This window comes from Polypterus senegalus, chromosome 7 (genome assembly GCF_016835505.1).
Source record: "Polypterus senegalus isolate Bchr_013 chromosome 7, ASM1683550v1, whole genome shotgun sequence".
In the NCBI taxonomy this organism is placed as follows: Eukaryota; Metazoa; Chordata; class Cladistia; order Polypteriformes; family Polypteridae; genus Polypterus; species Polypterus senegalus.
The window spans coordinates 116,268,482-116,296,194 of NC_053160.1; the positions used below are offsets into that span (position 1 = coordinate 116,268,482).

Consider the following 27,713-nt stretch of genomic DNA (forward strand, 5'->3'; position numbering starts at 1 on the left):
GACTAAATAGAACTTGAAAAGATATATTTTTTCAAATGTGATCGCGCAATTCAGATAGAGTTGACGCGCACTACAGCCTGCATGCCTCAATAAGTCATCCTTCCCTCGCTCTTACTTTTTTACCGTTCATCTAATGAATACACTGAGTATGGCTTTACCAAAACAATCATTGATGGCGAATAAAGTATCCATTATTCGAGTATGTAGATCGGGTTATATATATATATACATATATATATATATATATATATATATATATATATATATATATATATATATATATATATATATATATATATATATATATATATATATATATATATATATATACCGCGTATCGCAGCGAGAAGTGTGTGTTAAAAAGCTATGAAAAGAAAAGGGAACATTTTAAAAATAACGTAACATGACTGTCAATATACAGTATTTGTTTTGTGAGTGTTACTGAGTGTTGCTGTCATCAAGGATTTGATTATCATTATTTCTTTCAATCAGGTTCGTATTTGTAGGATGTGTTGTGTTCAAGTTACATTCCGTGTTTGTCAATCGTTGTAAAGATGACAGGTTTCATTCATCGATTCATTTCTTACTGCATCAATAAACAGCTCGTCTTCTTTATCTGAGACCTGACACACTGCATGCACGGTTTTTTTTTACACTGTCTTCCTTTCGCGGACATTGACTTTTTCCAACGTGTGCTTTGTTTTGGATTTATGAATATGCTTATCAGACGCTTCATATTTTTTGCTGCCTTTTCAATTGTGTAATTCGGTTTTTGTTCAGCTTTTGGAACTGTTGCTTTTATCTGTGCACTGCGCCAGTTCACGTGAGCCGCCGTGTACATGCATCGAAGGTTCCCAGCTGTGCTGGTGCCATCTCGTGCTATGTCCATGGCTGTATTTAATGTTACCTTAGTCCTGGCACTTAAAACTTTCTCTCGCAGTTTCGCTGAGTTTGTACCAAACACCACCCTGACCGTCTCATCTTCCTCTGCATAAGCACAGTCCTTAACCCGTGAATATTTAGTGGGAGTTTGCTATTGGATTGCCACGGACGGACGGCCTTATATGGGCAGGCACTAAATTACAAACGCCAGCGGCAGCCTGTCTATGAACTTAATTTAAAGTGTAGGTTTACATCGTGCTTTGTTTCCGAAGTAGCAGAAGTCATGAATATGGTTGTATATGTCACTCGCTCGCTTCTTATTGTTTCGCTGCCTTCTCAATTATATAATGCATGTTTTCTTCAGCGCTTTTTTTAGGTCTTCCTGGTTTTCTATGTACTGCGTGATTACGTGGGAGGCGTGATGATGTCACACGAAACTCCGCCCCCACGGCGTTGAAGCTCATCTCCATTACAGTAAATGGAGAAAAACTGCTTCCAGTTATGACCATTACGCGTAGAATTTCGATATAAAACCTGCCCAACTTTTGTAAGGAAGCTGTAAGGAATGAACCTGCCAAATTTCAGCCTTCCACCAACACGGGAAGTTGGAGAATTAGTGATGAGTCAGTGAGTGAGTGAGTGAGTGAGTGAGTGAGTGAGGGCTTTGCCTTTTATTAGTATAGATATATAAATATCTCGTTTGGGGTGCGAGCAGCTGTAGCTGAGCTTGCCAGAATCCATCGAGGAAGAAAAATGAAAAGTATTATTTGTACAAAATCTTAATTTATCTATCCATTCCTAAATAATTAAATAGGCAGGCTATTTCGTATCAGTGCAATATGCTGCTTGTTAAAATGGATGATTTCCGCTCTTACGTGCACGTAGTGCCACGTGGGCATTATGAACTATCGCATCTGCTGAAGTTCTATTTAAATTTTAAATATAAGTAATTTTTATTTAGTCAACAGAAATATCTTTGGTAGGAATGTAAGTTAAATTTAGTCATCATTGCATAAATTTTCTTCACCATAGAAATGTAAAGACTAAATTCAACTTGCATTCCTACCAAAGATTTTTCTGTCGACTAAATAGAACCTACTTATATCCAAATATAACTTGAAAAGATATATTTTTTCGAATCTGAGCGCACATTTTAGATCGACTTAACACGCACTACATCGAGCCCCGTGCAATTGTGATCCCTTTGCTCTTACTTTTTTACTGTTCATTTAATCATGGGCCTCTCTACAGTTTTGTTTATTTTCAGGTTGTAATGTTCATTAAATTTACGTATCATCTGGTTGATTGGCGGACCGTGCATCTCACACCTAGGCCTTCAGTACTGCTCCGTCTGAATCAACCGGCCCCTTAAAAACTAATTTATGGTTATAAAAACCATCTTAATATGCAGAAATACAGTATAAAGAGCCGCTGCATCGCAGATAGATAACTCCTGTAGCCACAATAAATGCCTTTATTGAATAGACATACCAGGGGTGAACAAGCTCCTTTCTAATGCAGCCATAGCCTCGACACACATAAAAAACATCAATAATAACTCATAAACTTGCAATATTATTTAGGAAAATCGCAACATTTTACTCACCACAAATTCGGATTATTTGTAAACAAAATCCATCCTCCTCTCTTTCCTCAAAAACAGTTCAGTCACTCTGTCGTATGGATTATCTGTGCACCTCAATTCCATCAAAAAGTCCCTTTCTATCGCCATCGAAGCTAATGTTGAAAATCGAACCTGCGGCTTCTATCCAATCAATGGGTCTGAATACGGTGACGTCGCCGTACACCTGCTAGAGGGCCGTACTGACACAAACTCAAAATCTGATTGGTTGAAGCAACAGGTTAATCGACATTTAGTCTGTGTTGGAGTGCAGGCACAACTTATTGTGAAGGCCTCTCTGCCTGGCAACAAATGATGGCTGAAATGTGATTGGTTAAATGCTTTAATAAGAAAATACATGCCTGGAAGCAGCACAACCATTGGAAAAGCTATGAAAGGAAGTGGACAGACTATTTGGAATTATTTAATCAGTATTCATGGAAAAAATTAGCTTAAGCATTTCACTCTTATAGTGCTCCTGTGTAGTATAATTATCTCTTGTACCATCATCAGTCCACACCTTGAACCTGTCCCAGTCATTCAATACATAAGACACAATGCTCCTCAAGAGTGAGCCTGATATGGCCGTGCAGTATTTAACAAAGACAATGGAAAAGGCAGGTGTCATCTCCGGGCATGGAAACCAGTAAGTGACAGTTCTTTGATCGATGGTGATCACCTCGATAGACATGTTAATGGGGGTACGGTTAAAATGGTTGAAATGATAAAGGAAATGGGTACCTGAACAATGTAAAGTAAGTCTAAAATACCTACACAATAACTATAATCGTAATAAACGAACAATAAAACAGCGGAGAAGCCGTGGATTAAATAAAAAGGCTGTAATCAGTAGGGAGACGTGAATCCCGTGGCGAAGCAAGGAAGGGAATGTAGAGACTGGAGCGACGGACGACCTTATATAGGCAGGCAGCCAACAACGTGGATAATGTTTATGCATCCGTGAGTCCATGTTTGCCATTACAGTGTAATGAGGATCTGGGACCTACCAGACTGAATCCAAACCAGAACACACTTGCAAACACAAAGTTGATCACACTGAGTCAGCCTATTTTTGCCAATTAAGTTACAAATCAAGTCTTTGGGATATGGGAAGATTGCCCAGAGAAAATGCATGAGGATACAGGGAGAGGAAGCACACCTTACGCATAGAAACTGACTCAACTAGGAAATTAAATTAATGCCTAGAGGAACTGAGGCAGCAGTGTTGCAGTATCTACTTCATGACTATACTGCTTTGTATTAGAACTTTCACGGTTTGCTTATATTGAAGGTTAAGATGCAGTAATTGGCCTGTATTTTTTTTTTCAATTGAATAAACCTGCACAGTTTTGCTTAGCTTCTAATATATAGGAATTTCCTTAGTTTATACTAACCTTTAGAGCAGGGGTTCTCAAGGTCGGTCCTGGGGACCCCTTGTGGCTGCGGGTTTTTGTTCCAACCAGCATCTGTTTTTAATTGGAATCCTGGGCTAATTAAGTGAACTGTTATTGCCCAGATTCTGAGTTTTGGGAACAATGTATCAATTAGAAAACTAAATTTGGTAAAAGAAAAAAAAAAAAAAAGAAAAATAATTTACTTTTTAACAATATTTTCATCTTGATGTTCATTCTATTTTTCTGGGTGTTCTAATTGTTTTCTAATTAGTGGGTCTGACGCTAAACTAGTTGCAGCCTTTCACGATTCAGTGTCATTTGCCTGGGTGTCTGCTCTGCTCATTTTTAATTGTCATTATTAAGATACTATGAAGGGAGCAAACTGCACAGAGAAAGAGAAAAATAGAATGAAATTAACAAAAGAGAGTTAAGCATTTAAATCTATACCAAAAAATGAAATGTATTATACTAAATGTAAAAAGCATGCCGCTGTGCTTTCTTAATGTAGAATAAGAGAAGAGAAAAAAAATACCAGCTAATTAATTGGGATCAGCATTATCAGCTGTCACTGATTATGAGTCTGGTTGAAGCAAAAACCTGAACCCACAGTGGGCCCCCAGGACTGAGTTTGAGGACCCCTGTTCTAGAGCATAGACATTAAATGTTTAAAATCAGTTCCTAGGAGGACTATGTAACATATTTTGGTTTGTAATTGTTAATCTTTCAACTTATTTTAAATAGATAACAATAAAACTTTATCAAAATTATATTTTAAAAGCCCACCTTTGGCAATGTAAGGTGTGCTGTCTTCATTATCTGTAGACTTAGGAGGCCGAGGAGCAGGAGCAGGTGGTCTATTTATGATGGAAGCACCACGCGATTTTTCAGAAAAATTCTTGTTTGAGGTGAGTATCATATCATAGACGTCATCATCTTTTCCCACAAGGGTATAAGGGTCTTCCTCTTGTAGATCACTTTCATCTTCTTCTGGGGTTTTAACATCAGTGGGTTCTTTTTCATTAATCCCTAAAAATGTAAAATATTGGTTTTAGTGTTTTCCTACCATTGGCGATCCAAGGCCAAGTCAGTGATATAAAAACCTTTAGGTAACAAGTACAAACCTCCTAAATTTAAAACAAAACCAAAAAAATTCTGAAAAGAAGCCTTTTATTATTGTGCTTCTTGTGAGTTTCATTTGGTTTGACCTCTTTGCCTGTTTTTTTCATTTTTGATTCATTTTCTGTCATTAGGATTTGGTAGCTAGGTTTGTTTAGCTGTTTAGTTTTATTTCATATTTTAGGTGCTTCTCCTATTTTTGTTCAGTAAATAAATCACCTCTCCATTTCTCAGCAGGACAGAACTGAGAAGGACACTCATCATATTTCAGTAAATACCAAAAATGTTTTGATAAATATGAAGTAAACTACTATATAAGAATTCAAGATAGTTCAGCATAACTCTTAAGACAGGGTAACAGAATGGTGTCATTGTAGTCTGCATTTAACTGTAAATGCATAATATTGCTGCATTCCCTGCACTGAAATTTAACAGACTTATTATTTACAACAGTGGTTAGGTTGTTTCTACTCTGTGAATTGAACAAAAGCTGTATCGATATATGTTGTAAAGGTCATGGTTTTAAAAATGTCACTGAGATTGCATGACTTCAATTTGACAGCGAAGAAAAATGTTAAATTGGAAGATTTTTCCATAATTTTAAGAATGTTAATTCTGCTTTTTAAATAAAGGTCTAACAATGACCCATTTAAAGCAACACAGCCAACATAGAGATGGGAAAAGATGAAGATGAATGAGGGCAACACCGCAGCAAAAAAAAAAAAAAAATAAGATGTATTAGTTGTATTTGGGATGGCCTGTATAAGAACTACAAGTAAATTAGTAAAACACTACTGTTTTTACTAGCTGTAATCATTTAGGTTGTAGACTACTTACAGCTGTAGCTAATAATCTGTCTGATAATTTTAAAATGTCATTGTTACACAGTTTCCATGATATTAATACAGGCTTTTCTTCATTGGACTGAGAAAAAGTGAAATTATTGTGAAATGTAAAATTGAGTTAGCCTATATGATGGAGAGAAGAAGGTTTGATATATTGCGCATGCAAGAGACTAAATGGAAGGGGAGTGTGGCCAGGTGGATCGGAGGAGAATTCAAATTGCTTTATAATGGTGTGGATAGGAGGAGAAATAGATTAGGGGTTATTCTGAAAGAACAGTATGTCAAGAGTGTTTTGGAAGTGAAAAGAGTGTCAGACAGAGTAATGATTATGAAGCTGGAAACTGAAGGTGTGATGATGAATGTTGTTAGTGCATATGCCCCGCAAGTTGGGTGTTCGATGAATGAGAAAGAAGATTTCTGGAGTGAGTTAGATGAGGTGATGGACAGTGTACTCAAGGGACAGAAAGTGGTGATTGGAATGGATTTCAATGGACATGTTGGTGAAGGGAACAGAGGAGACAAGGAGGTGATAGGTAGGTATGAGAAAGTCAGGAGTGGCAGAGAAGTATGTAAGAGTTGTACAAGATATGTATGAGGGAAGTGTGACAGTGGTGAGGTCTGTGGTAGGAGCGACGGATGCATTCAACGTGGAGGTGGGATTACATTAGGGATCGGCTCTGAGCCCTTTCTTAATTGCAATGGTGATGGACAGGTTGAAAGACGAGATTAGACAAGAGTCCACTTGGACTATGATGTTTGCTGATGACATTGTGATCTGTAGCGAGAGTAGGGAGCAGGTTGAGGAGATCCTGGAGAGGTAGAGATATGTTCTAGAGAGGAGAGGAATGAAGGTCAGTAGAAGCAAGACAGAATACATGTGTGTGAATGAGAGGAAGGTCAGTGGAATGGTGAGTATGCAGGGAGAAGAGTTGGCAAAGGTGGATGAGTTTAAATACCCGGGATCAACAGTTCAGAGTAATGGGGATTGTGGAAGAGAGGTGAAAAAAAGACAGCAGGTAGGGTAGAATAGGTGGAGAAGAGTGTCAGGAGTAATTTGTGACAGATGGTTATTAGCAAAAGTGAAAGGGAAGATCTACAGGATGGTAGTGAGACCAGCTTTGTTATATGGGTTGGAGACAGTGGCACTAACCAGAAAGCAGGAGACAAAGCTGGAGGTGGCAGAGCTAAAGATGCTGATTTACATTGGGTGTGATGAGGATGGACAGGATTAGAAATGAGTACATTAGAGGGTCAGCTCAGGTTGGACGGTTAGGAGACAAAGAGAGGCAAGATTGTGTTGGTTTGGACAAGTGCAGATGAGAGATGCTGGGTATATTGGAAAAAGGATGTTAAAGATAAAGCTGCCATACAAGAGGAAAAGAGGAAGGCTTGAGAGAAGGTTTATGGATGTGGCAACAGAGAGGACATGCAGGTGATGGGTGTGACAGAGCAAGATGTAGAGGACAGGAAGATATGGAATAAGAAGATCCGCTGTGAAAACCCCTAACGAGAGCAGCCAAAAGAAGAAGAAGGAGTGGATAAAACTGGTGAACTTTGTTGGTCTGAATGGCCTGTTCTCATCCATATAACATAATATCACCCAAAGCAAGGGAGAGGGCAACTGGTATGCTGGTGGCAGTTATGTCACTATGAATTAAGCCACTCCACTATATCACAATTAAAGACAAGGTTTCAGAAGACTGGGATGATGGCCATCAAAGGTCTGGTTACCTTTGGGTGACTACAACAAAGCCATCTGAGATATTGTTACAGAACGGGTACCCATACTGCTAAAGCTGCTAACAGACAGAATGTTTACATCAGTGACAGGACAGTGAGGGACAGGCTCCATGATGCTGGCCCTAGAGCAAAATGACTTATCAGCAACTCTCTGCTAACACCTCCCAGATGTTAAGTGAAGTCTATTGTTATGTGTACATAGCACAGAGCGTTCATTGTACAATGAAATTCTTACGTCCATGTGCCCTCAGAACAGCTGACAATAATACAATAAATAGTAAGTTAAAAGCATACATAGCATAGCATGTACAGTATACACTATATACATAATTAAATATACAGCGAGCTGATCACCTGAAAGAGTGATAAAATATGTTATACTCATAAACTAAAGTAAAAGCACATCTGACACTTATGACATTCTCATCGTAGCATAAAGACATGTATTAGGATTATATTAATATGTTATTAAGAATCTAGTGGTTGAGTTTACTAAGCTCTTGCAAAATTTTACTGTGAAGTTAATTGTAAAATTTAGAGAAATAAAAGTAATTTTGCAGCAAAGAACAATTTGTAGAACATTAGTGATATGTAGTTATCTCAATACTTCATTAATAATATTGAAATATAGCGTGTGAAATGCACCATATTCATAACATACAACTTGATCGCTGAGATATAAATAATGGTTGAATAACACACACACTCTTCTCCTCCTCCCTGAGCAGTGCTCCTGGCAGATCCCCACAAAGCATCTGTTGCCTCTCACTCCCACCATCTCAAAAGACTATTGTAACTCACGCTCACGTGCGGGTCTTGTCACAAATGGATAATTTGCTTGATTATTATTTGCACTAGATAAAAATTTGAATATGACCTTTTTTTTTGCTTACAAAATGAGCATTTAAAAAAGGTAGGACAGATTTTTGATATGATCAACTAATGACGAGTTATTTAGGGGCAAATATAAAATTATTTTTCAACATATTTAAATATTTTAAAATTCTAGGTAATATAGTGTTTAACATGAAACACCTGAAACTGGCATTGATTTGCTACACAATCATTTCAAATTTGACGTAAAAAAAATGTTTATAACATGTTATGTGTTGGAGATATTAAGGCTAAAAGGTGTAAAGATGCAGCAAAAATGGCAATCTTCAGTGAGGCTGTCTAAGTTTTTATTTTTTTTTTTTATATTTTTATAAATAGAAAATCAAAAATGTTATCAGCCTATATTCAAAGTAAGACTATATTGGAAATAACTGGTTAGGTTTATAGAAATGGGTGCAGTGTTTTTTGTGTGATGTTTGAACAGACACATATTGAACCATATATATGTATGTATTTATGTATGTGTGTGTATATATATATATATATATATACTGTGTATATATATATATATATATATATATATTGTCACACACGTGCGAGTAGGAGGCAGCTGAAGAGCTTAGAGACTAATAGTAATACATCCGCCCAGGCCAAAAAGTTCTATCCTGGTCTCATCAGCAAAGAGAATCTTATTTCTCACCATCTTAGAGTCTTTCAGGTGTCTTTTAGCAAACTCCAAGACAGAACTTAATTCTATGCGGTATGTGTGGAGACAACCAGGCACTGCTCATCACTTGTCCAATACAGTCCCCACAGTGAAGCATGGCGGTGGCAGCATCATGCTATGGGGGTGTTTTTCAGCTGCAGGGACAGGACGATTGGTTGTAATCGAGGGAAAGATGAATGCGGCCAAGTACAGGGATATCCTGGACAAAAACCTTCTCCAGAGTGCTAAGGACTTCAGACTGGGCCGAAGGTTTACCTTCCAACAAGACAATGACCCTAAGCACACAGCTAAAATAACGAAGGAGTGGCTTCACAACAACTCTGTGATTGTTCTTGAATGGCCAAGCCAGAGTCCTGACTTAAACCCAATTGAGCATCTCTGGAGAGACCTAAAAATGGCTGTCCACCAACGTTTACCATCCAACCTGACAGAACTGGAGAGGATCTGCAAGGAGGAATGGCAGAGGATCCCCAAATCCAGGTGTGAAAAACTTGTTGCATCTTTCCCAAGAAGACTCATGGCTGTATTAGCTCAAAAGGGTGCTTCTACTAAATACTGATCAAAGGGTCTGAATACTTAGGACCATGTGATATTTCAGTTTTTCTTTTTTAATAAATCTGCAACAATTTTAAAAATTCTTATTTTGTCTGTCAATATGGGGTGCTGTGTGTACATTAATGAGGGAAAAAATTAATTTAAATGATTTTAGCAAATGGCTGCAATATAACAAAGAGTGAAAAATTGAAGGGGGTCTGAATACTTTATGTACCCACTGTATATATATATCAGAATAAAGTGTCATTGCTTCTGAGCAATATCAGTATGGCACATTGTTGGAAAACTGCTGCCATCTAGTGGGTATGTAGTACTTTTAACATAATATTATTGCAGATGATGAGTCCAATATTTTTCATGTTTTGTTTGGTCAAGTTCATTTCATTAGTTAATATATATTCATTCCTGCTTTTCAGGCCTGTAATACATTTTAAGAAAAGTTTGGACGGTAAAGCATTTACTATTTTGTTATGATTCCATTACTTCTCACAACACTTAAAATACATACAATACATACACTGAGGATACTAAGTGATTATGCATTTCAGGTATTATTTTGTCCCATTCTTCCTACAAACATGTCTGAAGGTGTGCAACAGTACAGGGTCTTCATTGTCACATTTTACGTTTCAAAATTCTCCACACATTCTCTATTTGGGTTACCTTTTCTGATTTGAAGTTGTAGGACAAAGTGGGGTTTGCCCATTCTGCTAGGTTTTAGTGGCACGCCAGGCCTGTTAAGGCAGCAGATTTAGGAGAGAACCCCCCCACTTTCATTCTAAACTAAATGAGTGAAATCCAGCTGATCTGCTTGTTCTTCATCAGATAACAAAGGTGTAAATCAGACTTAAACTGATCTTTCCAGAGGCCATTCTGCAGATGTCTTGAGCCAGAAGGTGTGAAATAGGCTCAAGCTAGAATAAAGGGCTGTAAATTAATGAATGACAACGTCTGGACAGAAGAACTTGTCTATGAAGAGCCACTGATTTTGAAACCAGAAGCGTCTTTAATCTAATCAGGAAAGAGGGGCGCACTCTCTGGTTTTCTTAGGTGGCTCTCAAAAGGGGACTTTGAGGAAACTCTCAGAGGATGCCTTAGTGCATTCTGCCCAGGGTTATTACTGAGTACACTCTCCAAAAATGACTGAAAACCTCTGAAACAACCTCTCTCTCTGTGTCTCTAACTCTGAAACTAATAGCCGATGAGCTTGTCTTTCTCTCTTTGGGGAAATGAAAATTTCTTTTTGTGGACTAGAAACTGAGATCCAGTCTGCCAAGTCAAAGCTTGTATGCCAGTAGTCTGAAAAGGCTGAGAATAAGTCATTACTTCAAGAAGGGAATTTCAGCACCTAAATTCTTGTGCCAGAAAGAGTAACGCTTTTCCTTATGAAATTGCAGATGACACAGCACAGCCTAGCTGAGGAAAGCACTGCCCCACATAGACAAAGGATCACATAGCAAAGAGAAAGAGTGCATGCCAACACAAGAAGAATCCTCCAATCAGTGCCCTAGGCCGAGCCTATTAGTGCACCAACCAACTATCCAGTAGCTAACCCGTGGGGCTGTGTTCTTCTCTCCCTTATGATCTATACCCTAGGCGAATGCCTAATTTGCCTTAATGATGGTGCTGGCCCTGCCTCCACTTGAATTCAGAGCAGCAACAAAGCAGCAACTCCTTTCTTATATTTATTGATGTCCCTTTGGGTGGGCACGATAAATCTCACGATAAATTCTTACACTATATTCGGAATAACTGTTGAAATAGGCATGGTTGTTTTCATGTAATAATATACTAACAGGCAGACAGAAATTCAATTTTATATACAGTAGAGTCTCGCTTATCCAACATAACGGGCCGGCAGAACGTCGGATAAGAGAAAATGTCGGATAATGGGAGGTGTTAAGAAAAAGCCTATTAAACGTCAAACTATGTTATAATTTTACACATTACGAACCTAATACAGTGTACTGGTTCATGAATGTCTCTGAACACGTACAAATCAGGTTATGACCAAAAAGTTTGCCAAACTTTTGCCTCTGTTCACGACCACACACTTGGTATTGGAACAAGCCGGTTTTGTTTTGTTTTTTTTTGCGGTGAGACATTGGATAATACAGAATGTTGGATAAGCGAAGGTCGGATAAGCGATATTCTACTGTATATGGATGTGTATTTGCAAATATGCCAGAGGTGTAAAGTAGTGGATGTCTACAAGATGCTGTGACAATTGAGAAGAAGGAACTGTAGAGTGATTGTTGTTAATGCTCACAGTTGTTGTGGCTTTCCTTTTGTTTTTGTTGTTGTACTATTTTGTTTTCTCATTTGTTTAGAAGGTTAAAAGAAGGGTGAAATTTCAGTCCAATGATTATTGTGCTATTTTTTCTCATCGATTCCCCCCAGGTTTTCCTGTAGACAACACAACTGTAAATTATAATTTACTGATTAAATTAGTCCCTAAAATAAATAAAATAAAAAAGCACAAATATTTTGATTGAAATAAATGACTTATAGCAAATTACCCTTGAACAAACTTTCTTAATGTACAGTAGTTTTGAGAATACTTTTAATTCTGATGAAAAATAATGATTATTTTGCATTTGCCAAAAGTTTTTTTTCTTATTTATTTAATAAAATAATTTCTGTGGCAAATAATTATAAAGGTAACATTTCCTATAATTGTAAAAATTAAGCTTTTTATATTAAACAGTAAAATCTCTTTTATAGGTCAATATATATTTTTAATTTCTGCTTTTATTAATGTATTCTACGGTATATTTAACTTGTCTTGAATTGATTGTTATATGCTAGTTTAATTGAATGTTTTTATTTTTACTGAAAGTGTTATTCCTGGAAATTCTTTAATTTATATTATTTATATATGATCTTTTTTATGTTTTATGCCATCACAACTTGATCTTTCGGCTCTGATCACATCAAGCTAGATGCAATGAAAGGATGAATGAGAGCTAAAGATTCTTAGCTCTCTTTTCAGAATGAAACTGAAAGTGTGTTACACTCTAGAAGGTGCCCTGAATATGTAAGGAAGTCAGTCCAAAAGAAAAGTGTTGCTTGTCTTTGTTGGGATGATTTGAGCTGTGCTTGAGAGTCTCCTTCAGGCATCCTGAAAGGAAAGAAAACAACAACTAAAATGACAAAGAGGGTTAAGAACACATTTAAACCAAAGAAAAGTAATTATGCCTGGTTTTAAAAACCGTTTTATGATCTCAGATTGGATGAACAAACATCTTGCTGTCACATGATTTAAAGTGGAGAGTATTGTTCAAAGTTTTCTTTAGTACCAAAGGATACATTTTTTAATTTTGAAACATGCTTAATCCAATGATCCAATTATAGGGACATAAAGCACAAACATCTCAAGCAAAAACTACACATATTTAATTTGGTCATATTATTGTATTATTCATATAATAAAAAATAGGGAAATCTAGAAATAGGCTTAAGGGAATTTAATAAGCAATAATAAATTGTAGATGATTAAGGAACGCCACTAACTGGGCAGTTAATTACTAGGTTACAAGCATGAAGCCTGTGTTTAACGTTCATTTTATTATGGCTGAAGTAAGAACACTTCTGTTAACAGATGTAGAAAACTTTACATCTTTGCATAACAATGTGGGAAGTGCCATTTATGTCTCACATTAAAAATAGTCCTTCCAGGTGTCACACACTAAGGACATTTGTGTAGAAAAGAGACATCTAAATAGATAATAAGAATAAAATACTTCTGTAAAACACAAACTCAAAGTTACCTTTGTGAAAAAAATTAATTCAGCAGAATTGAAATTAAACAGAATAATTTTAATGCATTTGACAGAGTAAACTGCTGTACAATTGTCCATGGGTGCTCACACTGGGCATGGTTAATTTTGGCTTTCAATTATTTTAACTTCATACATGTTCAAATAGACTTACTTTTAGAATGCTTGGGGGCTGAATGCATTAATTCATAAATGCTCTCATCCACATGATCTTCAGTACACTCTAGTTTAATCTAGGCAAAAAAGACACTTTTACAGAATTTCAAAACAAATACATTTCCAAATCTATTAAATGTTAATAAATTTCAGTTTATTTCAGTAGTTATTTCAATAAAAACAACTTATATAACTTATTACTAAAAGAATCTTATTATTTTCACTAAGATATGACACTTTAGAATCTGACATACAGGCATTTAGTTTTAGTCCCCAACTTATTTTCTTATAGAGGGTTACAGAAAGAACATACTTAACTGGAAAGACTAGTCTATCCTTTTCTTAGCAAGAGTCTCTTGGAATATCAGAGGAATTCACAGGCAGTTCCAAAGTATCCAAGAGAGAGATAATCTCTGTAGAGTTTCCTGACACTTGCTCTTCTGCCAATGGGCCATGGCCATTGCATTTTCTTTGGAAGCCATACAAAATAAATTTTCACTATTTTCAGACCATCTTGACTGACTCCTCTTATTCCACAGAAATGGCAAGTCAATTTTAGGTCTTCAGATTATTGTTTGTCTCTTCACAATAAAAGGAACCTTATTTCAATCATCTTTATTTGTGATATAATTGTTTTGCTCATTTCTTCAGAATTGACTCAACTTGTGCTTAACCATGATATTCTTACAACATGTTCATAACTGTTATGTGTGGAGCTATTTTTTGTTCAATATCACATTTAATTTAATACTTACTCATGGACAACAGCCAGCAATAACTTGAACTGCTACAAATAGGGCAGCTACTACCCAATAAACTACAGACAGGCTCTTCCCCTGGCAAGGACCATAACCTGGGACTTGAAGGAGCTACTTCTCATCCTATTTCCATCACACTCAACTGTAAACCACTCCTTTCCGAATTGGATGGGTTAGTCTTAATACTCAATGCCACTCCTTTCATGCTGGAAATCACAGTCTAATAAGGTTTAAAATGTATCATCTGCAAACAATATTTTCACAGTCTCCCGGCATGTCTGTGCATTAATATCCTGTTTTTAAAAAAATATAAACAGGTAAGGAGGCAAATGCATTCTTGAAGTAGTCCTATACTAATTTTATCCATTTAATTAATGTAAAGTATGCAAATACAGTTCTAAGTCTTCAAATTCAGGGATCAGATGGTATAAAACAGTGGCCCCAGAAACCCATACACCTGTAGCACCCTGCACAGACCACCACAATATGTTCTCCAAGCATAGCAAGCAAGGCCCAGCAACGACATTCGTGGAATTAGTAATAAAGTTAATATTCAAAAGAAAGGTAGAAACAGATTAATAAATCAATCAATTTTATAAGCTGGAACCTTTAAGGTCTCAAGTGAGATCTTAAGAAGAAAACAGTGCTCTCATATCTCACCTCATGAAGGGAAGAGATAGTACTACTGCAAATAAACTGACTTTAAAAGTAAGGCTTGATTTCAGCTCAAAAGAGACTGGGTTGGACAAATAAGAATTCTTTTATGGTGAATCTTCAGAGAAGGAAAGAGACCGTCTTAAATGAGTCAAGTTAAGTCAAGTGGCTTTATTGTCATACCATCTATGCACAATATTGCAGGATAAAGTGGCACAAAGAAATTTTCCACAGGACTGTGGTTCAGCATATACTGTATAAAAAACAGGATAACTCTAAGACAGGTAAAGAACCATACTATACTATAAAAAGATAAATACATAATAGGTAAGTGAAGAGATAGTAATAATTTGAATTAGATAGTATCAAACAGATAAAAACAACAACTAATAATAAAAAAACAGCTGTAGTAACAAGTGTATCAAATATACTGTACATAAATAAGCTACTAAGAGCTGATCTGAGGGCAGTGAGGCAGCACAGTGTTCAGACTCCAGATGGCCAAAAAGTAGAAGCTGTTGCAGAACCTGGCATATCTATTTTCCATGGGTGGGTTGAGAGTGGTCCTTCATAATACTATAGGCTTTGCAGATGCAACACTTTAAAAAGATGTCTTTAATGGAGGGCACAGAAGTCCTAATGATCGTTTCTGCTGTAGGTCTGAGACACAGGAGTACCCAAACCTGACAGTGAAGTAGCTGTTCAGAACACTCTCGATAGTGCCACGTTGGAATGTGGTGAGAATAAGGGAAGTGGAGAAAGTGGAGATGTTGCTGTGCCACGTTTGTAATGGAAGTGGTGTTAATTTGACCAGGTAAGTTCAGCTGCCTGGAGCACACTAAGGAATTTGGTGCTCTTGACCATATCCACTTCACTGATGTCTAGTGGGAGTGGGAGCATGGGCCTTCCTAAAGTCGACAATCATGTCTCTCAATATCTTAATTAATCTAAACAGTTTTCTTCAATCTTTTGTATAACCTTTTGTAAGATTCCAAAACTTTGCTTGCAGTTGGTGATCAAACAAACTGGCCTCATCTTCATGCTGTTCTTAATAATAATAATAATACATTTTATTTATATAGCGCCTTTCCCATGCTCAAGACACTTACAGAATATAAGAAAGAACGACAGGGTATACAGTATATAGCATTGTACAAACCAAATAAATAAATAAAGAAGATTAAGACAGTAAATTCAGAGAAAAGCCTAAGAGACAACATAATTGATGGTCTAGCACACACATACAGGTTACAAGGGTAATAAAGTCAAGTAGAGCTAAAAGCCTTCCTGAACAGATGAGTTTTGAGTTATTTTTTAAAAGAATTCATGGAGTCAGCTGATCTAATTAGTTTCGGTAGGTCATTCCAGAGTCTGGGCACTATTCAGCTGAAGGCCTTGTCACCCATGGAGTGTAGATTAGTGTGGGGCACAACAAGATTTGCAGAATCGGAGGACCTTAGTGGGCGGGCAGGCACATAGTGATGGAGAAGGACACTGATGTAGTTTGGCACAAAGTTATTTAAGGCTTTGTAAGTTATTAGTAGGATTTTATATTCCATTCTGTAAGACACAGGGAGCCAGTGAAGACAGAGCAGGATGGGTGTTATGTGCTCGCTGCTGCTGGTAAGGACTCTTGCAGCAGCCGAGTTTTGAATAAGCTGGAGCTGTGATATAAGATTAGAAGGGGCACCTGCCAGCAGCAAGTTACAATAATCGATGCGGGATATGATAAAAGCATGGACAAGTTTCTCAGCATTAGAAAAGGCGAGGAAAGAGCGAACACAGGATATGTTACGGAGGTGAAAGTAAGAAAGTTTCTTAATGTGATTTATGTGGGAGGAATAAGAGAGGGAGGAATCAAAAATGACACCAAGATTCTTTGCAGTAGAGGCAGGTCTGAAGAGATCACCGCCAAGATGGACTGGGAATTAGCTCATTTTATTAAGTTGCATTTTAGTCCCAATTTGCAGGAGTTCAGTTTTGTTGCAAATTAATTTTAAAGAGTTCTGCTCCAACCAGGTTTTAATTTCACTAAGGCAGGTTGTGAGCTGAGAAAGCTCTGATGAAGTTTCACTTTTAACATTGAATTAGACTTGAGTATCATCTGCATAAAGATGATAACCCAGTCCATAGCTACGAATGTTATGGCTAAGTGGAAGCATATAGATACAGAAGAGCAGAGGGCCGAGGACAGAGCCCTGAGGAACTCCTTGTGTGACTGACGCTGAGCTGGATCTGTTGTTGCCAAGACTGACAAACTCTTGCCTATCAGTCAAGTAGGACTTGAACCACTGGAGGGCAGTGCCAGAGATACCCAGCATGTTCTCCATTCTGGACAGTCGAATGTCATGTCTGACAGTGTCAAATGCTGTGAGTGAGCGTCACAGAGGCAGTGTCATGGGATGAGTTTATTATTGTTGTAGCAGTCGGGATTATGGCATGAAGGCAGGATTTAAGTAGTGTGCTGGGAATGGGATCCAGTACACAAGTAGTTGGCCCCATCTTACAAAGCAGGTTATTAACAAACACAGATGTGACTGGTGAGAACTTAGAGAAGGAGATGGATGGAGTGGGAAACAAGGAAAGATATAAACATATGATGTATAGTTACGTTACAAGTAGCAGACCCCCGTGACCCTGTAGTTAGGATATAGCGGGATGGATAATGGATGGATGCATGTAAATTATGTTCTGGGCTACTATTATTGGCTCTTTATTAATGAGTGCAAGACGTTTTGAGAGTATGAGGCCCAATGAGGCCCTGTGACCTATTGCGTAAAGTACTGAATTTACATCACAAAAATGCCAAGTTGGTTACAGCATCAGCCTTGCTGCATTGCTCAAGTCATTTATCTTGATTGCAATCTAATTGTAAATTAAAGGCCATGGCTCCACGATAGCCTAAATAAGAGAACTGCAACCAGTTTTTTCTTTTTTAAGAATGATGTCTCATGCATTTAATAAGGAAGATATTTTCTTATCATTTTTATACATGATCATTCACTTTAAAACCAAATTGAAAATATTACTTAACCTTGGGTCTTTTTCTTTCTTAGAAGTTGAAAATGTTTGTGTTTCTAAACATTTTTTAGTTTTTCATTTCTAATGCATAAATATGAACTTTATTATAAAGTAGCAGTGCAGAACCTTTCTTGCTTACAGCTTTAAAATTGTAAAATTCTGTATTATTTGTAACAGACATTAAAAATGTAATAAAAACCTTTGAGAGTCATTAAGGATGCTCATAAACTGCTTCGTAATGTTTCCTAGCAACTGTGTTATTAGCAGCTCAGTTTTAAAAACAGCTGATATTTGTAATTTGTACATTAATATTGTAGGCTGTTGAATTTATTATTCTTACAGGAATCACGATGCATGAAAGCTTTGTAATATTCAGGTGCCAAATGGAAGATGAGAGTATATACCTATTTATCTGCTGAAAGGAAAAAGAACTGTATCGTTACATTTAATTTAAATTATGCAGCCTAAATGTTTTTTAAGTATTAGAGGTCCCCAGGTTAGCTTTTAGACAACATATTCAAAATAGAAGTGTATAGTTAATTGTGTTATGACAAAGCAAGCATCACTCTTAAAAACGTGGTATCTCAGTAATAATGTTTTGTGAAATAAGTTGTGCTTATTCCTTTTGCATGTAGGTTGGATGTAGCAATGCTTGTAATCACTTGAAAACAGGATTTATGTATAGAATAAGTAATAATTGGCTGATTTTGACTTCATGAATGTGGAAAAAATGAATCAATCAGTAATGCTCTTCTGGGAAGAAGAACCAGGCACTAACATTCATCCTGTATATGAGCTCTATCTGGATATTATTTACCCAGCTTATATTTACAGCTGGCATTACTGTCTGAGTCGGCACGGTGGCGCAGTGGATAGCGCCACTGCCTTGCAGTTAGAAGACTCATGTTTCCTTCCCGGGTCCTCCCTGCGTGAAGTGTGCATGTTCTCCCTGTGTCTGCATGGGTTTCCTCTGGGTACTCTAGTTTCCTCCCACAGTCCAAAGACATGCAGGTTAGGTGCATTGGCGATTCTAAATTGTCCTTGGTGTGTGTGTGTGTGCGCGCCCTGCGGTGGGCTGGCGCCCTGCCTGGGATTTTTTTACTGCCTTGCGCCCTATGCTGGCTGGGATTGGCTCCAGCAGACCACCGTGACTCTGTAGTTAGGATATAGCGGGTTGGATAATGGATGGATGGATTACTCTCTGAATATACTCGGGATAGAGACCTGATTTCACCTTCCCAGTACAAAATTCAAGTCAACTTCTGCTTATATTGTTGTTTCTTGCTGACAAAAATGCATTTTCACTAGACTTTTGTTAAGTGTGATACATATCTACTTCTAACCAACTTCCATCTGAGAACTATGACCATAATCTAATCAAATGTGCACTTACAACTGCAGGTTAATGCTGGATTACAAGGGGATAGATGAGTTACATTCATATAAACAGTCATCTTAAGACCCAACATATTGATTTTTTATCCTGCTTATACTGTATTGTATATTTCAGCATTTTTCAAACTCATTTTAGGAACATGGCTTTCTGTTTGTACAGATAACCAATTCCTTAAATCTGCCATTGCGGGTTAATTCTGAATATGTTTAAGAATTAGTGTTTGGTGTAGAACTGCATCAGTTCTACTTAAAATTGGCTGGCTTTTAGTATTGTGAATCTGGCATCACAAACTAGTGAAACAGAGGAGGCCTTACAGAGGATACTTCGGCCTTATACATCACACAAGCTTCACCCACAATCTTCCCCCAGTTCTACAAGTAGATTCAATACGCCTCTAACAATGAGACAACTTTAAAGCCCATAGTGGGATCACTTCTGAGATCAAGGGTTGGATGTTTATGGCAGTCTCTTAGCTTCTTATTCTTTCCAGGGAACAGAATAACCCTATAAATTCATATTTGAGATTGTGTACCTCTAACAAATAGACATGAGTCACAGTCCTTCCATAGCTCAGGCATGAATGAGAAGCTAAGACCTGGCTTTCTGAGTTAGTAGACAGGTGCTTTCATGCTTTGGCCAGGATGTCTTATACACTACATGGCAAACAGTATGCTAACTGGTGCATAAAATCAAGCATCAAGCTGTGCAATCTCTACAGACAAATTTAGGCAGTAGAATGGATGTGTTTTAGAATGACAATCTCATAGAATTCCACTTTTCTAAAATGTCAGTTCACAAAATTTCTTCCTTGCTACAGTTTCCCTGTCAACTACTGTTATTGTGACGTGGAAACAGCATAGGACAGCAATAGGTCAGGGATCAAGTGGTAGGCCACACAAGCTAACAGACTGGGACTGCTGAGTGCTTATGTGTAGCGGATTAAAATCATTTGTCTTCAGCTGCAGCACTCACTACCAGAACTGTTTATTGGGAGTTTCATTAAATGTGGCTGAGCAGCTAAAAAGAGACTAAGATCACCATGCCCAATGCCAAGCGTTGGCTGGACAGGAGTGAATGAAGGACAATGCCATTGGATTCTGGAGCAGTGGAAATGTGTTCTCTAGAGTGATGAATCATGCTTCACTATCTAGGAGTCCATCTGGTTTTGGTGGATGCCAAAAGAATTACTTATGTACAGTACTGATCTGAATGCATAGTGTCAATTCTAATAAGAAGCAATAATGGTCCAGAGCTGTTTTTCATGGGTTGGGCTAATCCCCACAATTCCAATAATGATACAGTAAATCTTAATGCTACAGCATACAAAGGCATTTCAGAGAATTGTGTATTTCCATTTTTATAGCAACAGTTTGGAGAAGGCCCTTTCCTTGTTTCAACATGACAGTGCCCCAGTGTACAAAGTGAGGTCCATAAAGAAATGGCTTGGCAGGATTGGTGTGGAAGAACTGGACTGCTTGGAACCCTGACCGTAGCCCCATCCAATACCTATGAGAAGAATTGTATTGCCAAATGTGAGCCCAACCTTACTGCCCAACATCAGTGCTGGGCCTCACTAATTCTCCTGAAGTAATTTAAAAGTTAATCTATGCATGTTCCAGAATCTAGTGTAAAGCCTTCCCTGAAGAGTGATGTAGTGTAAAATCTTGTTATGTTTCCATGTCCTACTGCTCTGTTTGTGTGACAAGGGAAATAGTGGCAGCTGTCTATCTGCTTGTCCCCTAGCATTATTGGGGAACATGTTTTTGTTCAGGCCGCAACTGTCTCTTCTAGTGCCACTGCCAGCCAACATACAGGGATCTTTTCCCTCATTCTTTCTTAGATGTTCTCTAAGGGACCTCATGCTTCCTTGTGTCAATGTTGTGGTCTTTGCCAACTAGACAGCAACCCCACATAATTATTATTATAATCATTAAATGCCACAATAATTGAACTAAGTTATCTTACAAATGGAGTAGTACTAGGGTGTTGTACCGTGTTAGCCATTATGAATGTAGAGAAAAGCCAAGCAGAGTGACACCTTTTATCTTAGAATTGGAGTAAATTCATTGGAGTGCTTTAGGCTTCAGAAGTCTCATGGAGCCTTGGGTTGTAGATATGCAAGCAAGTGATGGGTTAATTTCAGATTGAATGTTTCTCTTTTTTATCTGATATACAAAGCCTTTCCTCCATTTTTGCATATTCTGCAAAATGCTGTTTGGTTTTCAATTTCATGCTGAAATGCAGGACTAATTTGTGAAAGGGTATCATTTTTGGCTTTGGCTTTTGTCAGAAATAATGTTAAAATGTTAGGCATGTGTTTGTAATAGCATTAGGCAATTTTAAGCTTTCAGTGCATTTTTGTCTTCAACCAAAACTGTTACAAATGATCCTGCCAGCCTTCTACCTGTAAAGATCAGGCCACTGCTGCATGTACTTTTACTGAAAGATTTCGTATTAATTTGTATAAACATATATTAAACAGATACCTTTCCATTCAGCGCTGAGGACAATTATGACTATTATGTCATTATGCTGTCTAATATGACAATACAGGATTCAAGGTAGGAACTAAGTCTGGACAGACTAGCAGTTCTATTACACAATGAAATACAATCTCAAACTCATTTACACTGGAACACTTTGCAGTTAATTAAACCAGAGTACTTAAAAGAAGAACACGCAGCATGCAGAGAGAAGATATAAACTTCAGCCATACAGTGCCCCAACTCAATATTCAAACCTTGGACTCTAGAGATGTGAGGATGAAGCGCTAATAATTGAAATATTTCTGATATGCTCTCTCACCTGCATTTATAGTTGTATTAAATAATAAAAAGTGAGCCAAAAGTCACATATAGTAATGAAAAGAATAAAAGGAAAACCTCATTCTAACCGTGAAAGAAAACAAATAACTACAGAAGCCCAAGTAAGAGCTAATAATTGCTTTCAGTGCTATTGCTGCTTTCAGGGAAAGATTAATGGTGCACATAGAGACATTATTCATCCTTGTGGCTAGCACCTGGTAGTGTACTAAATTAAAGAAAGCCAAAAGATTGTATTGAAGATTAACAGATTTGGGGGGATTTTGATTTAGAAACAATCAAATAGACAAGTAGATAACAGATAAAATGAAAATGAACAGAGTTGCAGACCACAACAAAGACAGGTGCAATATTACGTCAATACCAAAAAGATATTAGGCTGATCCTCTGTAGGGCACAGGTTACACAATCTGATTAATCAGTAATAGTGAGAACCTTGTTACATCTTTAAGGAGAGATATCTATAATTCATAAATAAACTATAAAGTATTTAACCAATTAACTGATATTTTAAAGAAGAGAGCAAGGCTTAAAAATAGTCCACTATGTGAGACGTACCCCATAGTGTTATGCACTGATTTTATAAATTTTATGCCCCATTTATCTATTTGTTAACCTTTTTATCTAGTTTGGTTCACACAGACCTTCTGCCACAATGGGTATGACATGGACAGCAAACCTGAACAGTTTGTTAGTCCATCACAAAGCATCACAAGTCAAGTCAAGTCAAGCTGGGTAGCATGCACTGGTACAGTGCGTTGCCACATCCACTACACGACAAAACAACTCGGGATCCCTGTTGGCAACACCCCAGGCAGACACGCAGTCTAGTTCCACCATCCAGAAATGACCCTCTATCTGCCGCAGCCAGGTGTTACGTGGGCGACCCCATGGCCTGGTCCAGTCACTCGGGTCCCAAACAATGAGGATCTTACGAGCTGGATCACCCTCGGGGAAATGCGCCACATGGCCGTAGTGCTGTAACTGACGCTCCCTCACAATGCAGGTAATGTGCTTCATTCGGGACTCCATGAGAAACCACTAATTCGACACAAAGTCAAACGAACGGTACCCAAGGATTTTCCAGAGAGACACAGTACCAAAGGAGTCCAGTCTTCGTCTCAGATCACTGGATAGTGTCCATGTCTCGCAACCATATAGCAAGACAGGAAGCACCAGGACTCTAAAGACTTGGACCTTCGTCCTTTTGCATAGATATCGGGAGCGCCACACACCCCTTTCCAGCGACCTCATGACCCCCCCATAGGAAGAGTCACCAGAGACATGAATGTCACTGCCAAGGTAAGTAAACCTCTCAACAATGTTGACACTCTCTCCACAAAGAGGCACACTGCTAATGGATGTGCCTAAGAGGTCATTAAAAGCCTGGATCTTGGTTTTTATCCAGGATATTCACAAGCCCAGACACAGACTCCTCGCTCAGTCTCTCGAGCGCCCCGATCAGAGCCTCCATTGACTCCGCGAAGATCACAACATCGTCAGCAAAGTCAAGATCCATGAATCTTTCTTCACCAATAGATGCCCCACAGCCGCTGGACCTCACGATCTTGCCCAAAACCTAGTCCATACAAGCATTGAACAGAGTAGGAGCAAGAACACACCACCCCTGACGAACCCCAGAATCAACTGGGGAAAACGCAGAGGTTCTGCCTCCACTCTGTACAGCACTCACAGTACCAGTGTACAGGCCGGCCATGATATCCAGCAACCTCAAGGAGATCCCACGAACCCTCAGGATGTCCCACAGGGCAGCTCGATCAACTGAATCGAACGCTTTACGAAAATCAATAAAGGCTGCAAAGAAACTCTGCCGATATTTGCATTTGCGCTCCATGAAAACCCTTAGTGCCAGGATGCGGTCAATGGTAGACTTCTTAGGTGTAAAACCAGACTGGTCCGGTCGATAGTGGGTGAGCAAGTGATCACGGATCCTATTGAGTACGACCCTAGCAAGGACCTTACCTGGCACCGAGAGCAGTGTTATCCCCCTGTAGTTGCTGCAATCCAGGCGATCAACCTTCCCTTTCTAGATAGGGACGAGAAGTCCAGTTTTCCAGTCAGTTAGGATGATGCCAGTCTCCCAAATGGAAGCAAAGATTGCTTGCAATGCCAGGAGGACAGCCTTACTACCAGCCTGGAGAAGTTCACCCCAGATACCAAAGATCCCTGCAGCTTTCCCCCAAACATGCTGGTTCACCACCTAATTGGAGGATCAGCCTCAAGAACCGTGGACCCAGAGATATCCAATGTCCTAGCTGGAGGATCATCTTTGAACAACTGCTCAAAGTAGCTAGCCCAGCAGGTCACAACTGCAGTGTCATCTGTAAGGCATCAGAAGCCATGGCATCACAATAACTACATATTCCATTATTTCACACCATGCCAACTTTGAGTCAACAATCAGTCCTTGGGATGTGGTAGGAAAAGAAGTGTACCCTGAATACTGCCCGACCCTCTTCTCTAGTATTTTAGTACAATTATGGAAACATACTGTTAAAAATATACTTAAAGACAAGGGTGTCATGACTTCCAGAAACATAAAGATAAACATATTACCATGCAGAAATATTCTGCTGAGTCATTAATATTTTTATCATCAATAGGAAGATAAAGGAAACTGTATGTGAGGTTAAAAACCCCACAGTAAGCCTGCAAGATTTTTATTTGTTTGGCTGACCTTGCTTAGCAAGCACCAGTCAAATTTATGTTATATGTACTACAGACAACCACAGTGCTGAAAAAAAACCAGAAATAAAATACACAATGAATTCCAAAATAATGTCAACAACAATATGTAATATCAGAATCTACTGTAGTAGCAGTTAATATTATGTTTTAGTTAATAGTTATTGAAAACTGAGTCAGGATAACAGAGTCTGACTTCCCAAAAATGATCAGACAGACTGACTGGAAACCATGGTCAAAAATGTAAGTCAAAAATGTAAGTGTCAGCTACATTCAAGATACATTCCGACTCAAAGACATTTGGAGACATACTGAGCAGTGCGTTTCTGTTCCTATTAGCAAGGTGCAGACACATTTTAAACATTTTAAGTCATTTTAAACTGTTTAACACTCTGCATTACCAGTGTTGGGGGGAGGTTGTCATATTAAGTGCCTGAAACATGTTTGGGATTTGTTTAGGAAACATGCACTTTTGTATTTTTATTTTTTAGATTTTTCATAATTATCCTGGTGACATCATTCCATCACCATATTTTGCATTTGTTTTCCTATGGGTACAACCATTTTGCATGGATCTTATTATGAGTGCCACTGTTTAATATTTCTAATTGCTGTAATGCTGCATGGTTGCTAGGCTTGTGATGACCTGTAACATAATGGTGGGCTTGATATAATACATGGCCGCATGAGATTCTTGCATTATCCCTAACAATTCTCTTGCATTGCTCATAAATGAGCCATTAATCTCTGCTGTTACTAGTTTACTAATTGTTCAATTTGACACACCATTCTGTCCCGTTTGCCCATAATAATATGTACCCCAGGACCAAATCATTTTACCTGGTATCATTGATTAAAGATATTTTTAATATTAATCTTCCTGCTGAAAGCTTTGTGTAATCTTATTACTATTGACTATGTCACTATTCAATGCAATGAAAGCACTAACAAGAGTTAGTTCTTTTTGTTCTTTTACGGAAATTCAAGCCCAACACTAAAATGTACACTGAGAATAAAGATACACTGATTCATATTCAGTAGTGGCCTTAATTTAATAAATCATTAACAACAGAGGCAACTAAAAAAACACCTCATCTTAATTTACATTGCATTTCACTTCTTTTACATTACAATCAATAGATGCCTTAAGAACCTAAAAGGCTAAAAAAGCATAATATCAGTTGGGAATTATGCATACATATCTGTATTGTTATTCATATCATGGGCTGTGTTTAATATTTTACAGTATTTTAAATTAATTCCTTATTCAAATATATGCAGTGATTTGAGTATCTATATGTATAATTCACTAAGGGCACGCAAGACAGTGAGCACAAGCAAGACAGAGAGCCAACTCACAGAGTCCCGCCCGCCAACACTAAGACCATGGCATACGCTCGACAGAGCCCCGCCCGCCAACTCTAACCCTCCTACTGCGTCATGGGATATGCACGACAGAGCCACGCACACCAACTGTAACTGTCCTCCCACATCCAGCGTCGCTCTCGAGTGCCCGCTCATGTGCTCATGTGCCCGCACGCAACAACTCACCAAACACAGCCTCAGTTGCTTTCGTCTGTGCAAAAGTCCACATGCACCTCTGAGCCACGTTGACTTTTCACTGCACACAAGACAGAGAGCCACGACCGCCAACTCACAGAGCCCTGCCCGCCAACTCTAACAGAACCCCGCCCATGGGTTACGCACGAAAGAGCCACGAACACCCACTCTAACGCTCCTCCCACGTCATGGGGAATGCACGACAAGGCCCTGCCCACCAACTCTCACCCTCCGCAGGCTTCCAACATCGCTCTCAAGGCAATTATATGGCGACATCGACTTCTCAACTGTCACTCTGGAACAACTCAGTATGCGAGCTATATTAAGCGTCACCAACAAAGACTCACTACACCTTAATGAACAGGTGCTGAAACTTATGCCTAACGACGAAGTAACTTTCACCAACATTGACTCCATCGTCACAGACGATCCTGCAGATCAACTTGAATTTTCCGAAGAATTTCTTAATAGTCTTACTCCCACTGGCATGCCTCCCCATAAACTCAAAATTAAAATTGGTTCAGTCATCATGCTTCTCCGGAACCTCATGCCAACAAAAGGTCTCTGCTATGGCACTAGACTTTCTGTTACCAGCATTCACCGCAATGTACTGGAGTGTAAGACTATCACATCTGCTACCTCAAAAACTGTCCTTATTCCAAGGATTTCTCTGACCCCATCAGATTCTAATTTGCCTTTTACTTTTACACGCAGACAATTTCCTGTTAGATTGGCATTTGCAATACCTATTAATAAGGCACAAGGACAAACTTTCAAAAAAATATGCCTATATTTGCCAAAACCTGTTTTCACTCACAGACAATTGTATAGTGCTCTCTCCAGAGTTCCATCTTTTCATTCACTGACAGTTGTATCCTCAAACCGTCCCCATTTGGACAACTGTGTCTTTCAGGAAGTGTTCACTCATCAATAAATAATTATATGCGGCATATGCTACACTGCGGGTTGGCTAGTGCTATATAATAATACAATAAAATCACAGTTGAAGAGTTGAAGATCTCCACAAATAATAATTCTTTTCATAGAAATGAATTAGAAATTCACAGAAGACAAGGTTATATGACAGGAAGCAGTGGCTTTATATAGTTTGAAATATTTATGATATTATTCTACATATCTGTTCATG

General features: G+C 38.3%; 1 protein-coding gene across 1 annotated transcript in view; it reads right to left on the bottom strand.

The window, feature by feature from the left end:
* The window catches only part of LOC120532063 (B-cell scaffold protein with ankyrin repeats-like), a 213,612-nt gene that overhangs the window by 23,083 nt on the left and 162,816 nt on the right, over positions 1-27,713 (bottom strand). The window contains exons 8-9 of the mRNA XM_039757970.1: positions 13,648-13,726; positions 4,681-4,923 (exon numbers count right to left, since the gene is read on the bottom strand). Of these exons, the coding sequence (XP_039613904.1) occupies positions 4,681-4,923; positions 13,648-13,726 (322 nt within the window). The remainder of the gene's footprint in view (positions 1-4,680; positions 4,924-13,647; positions 13,727-27,713) is intronic.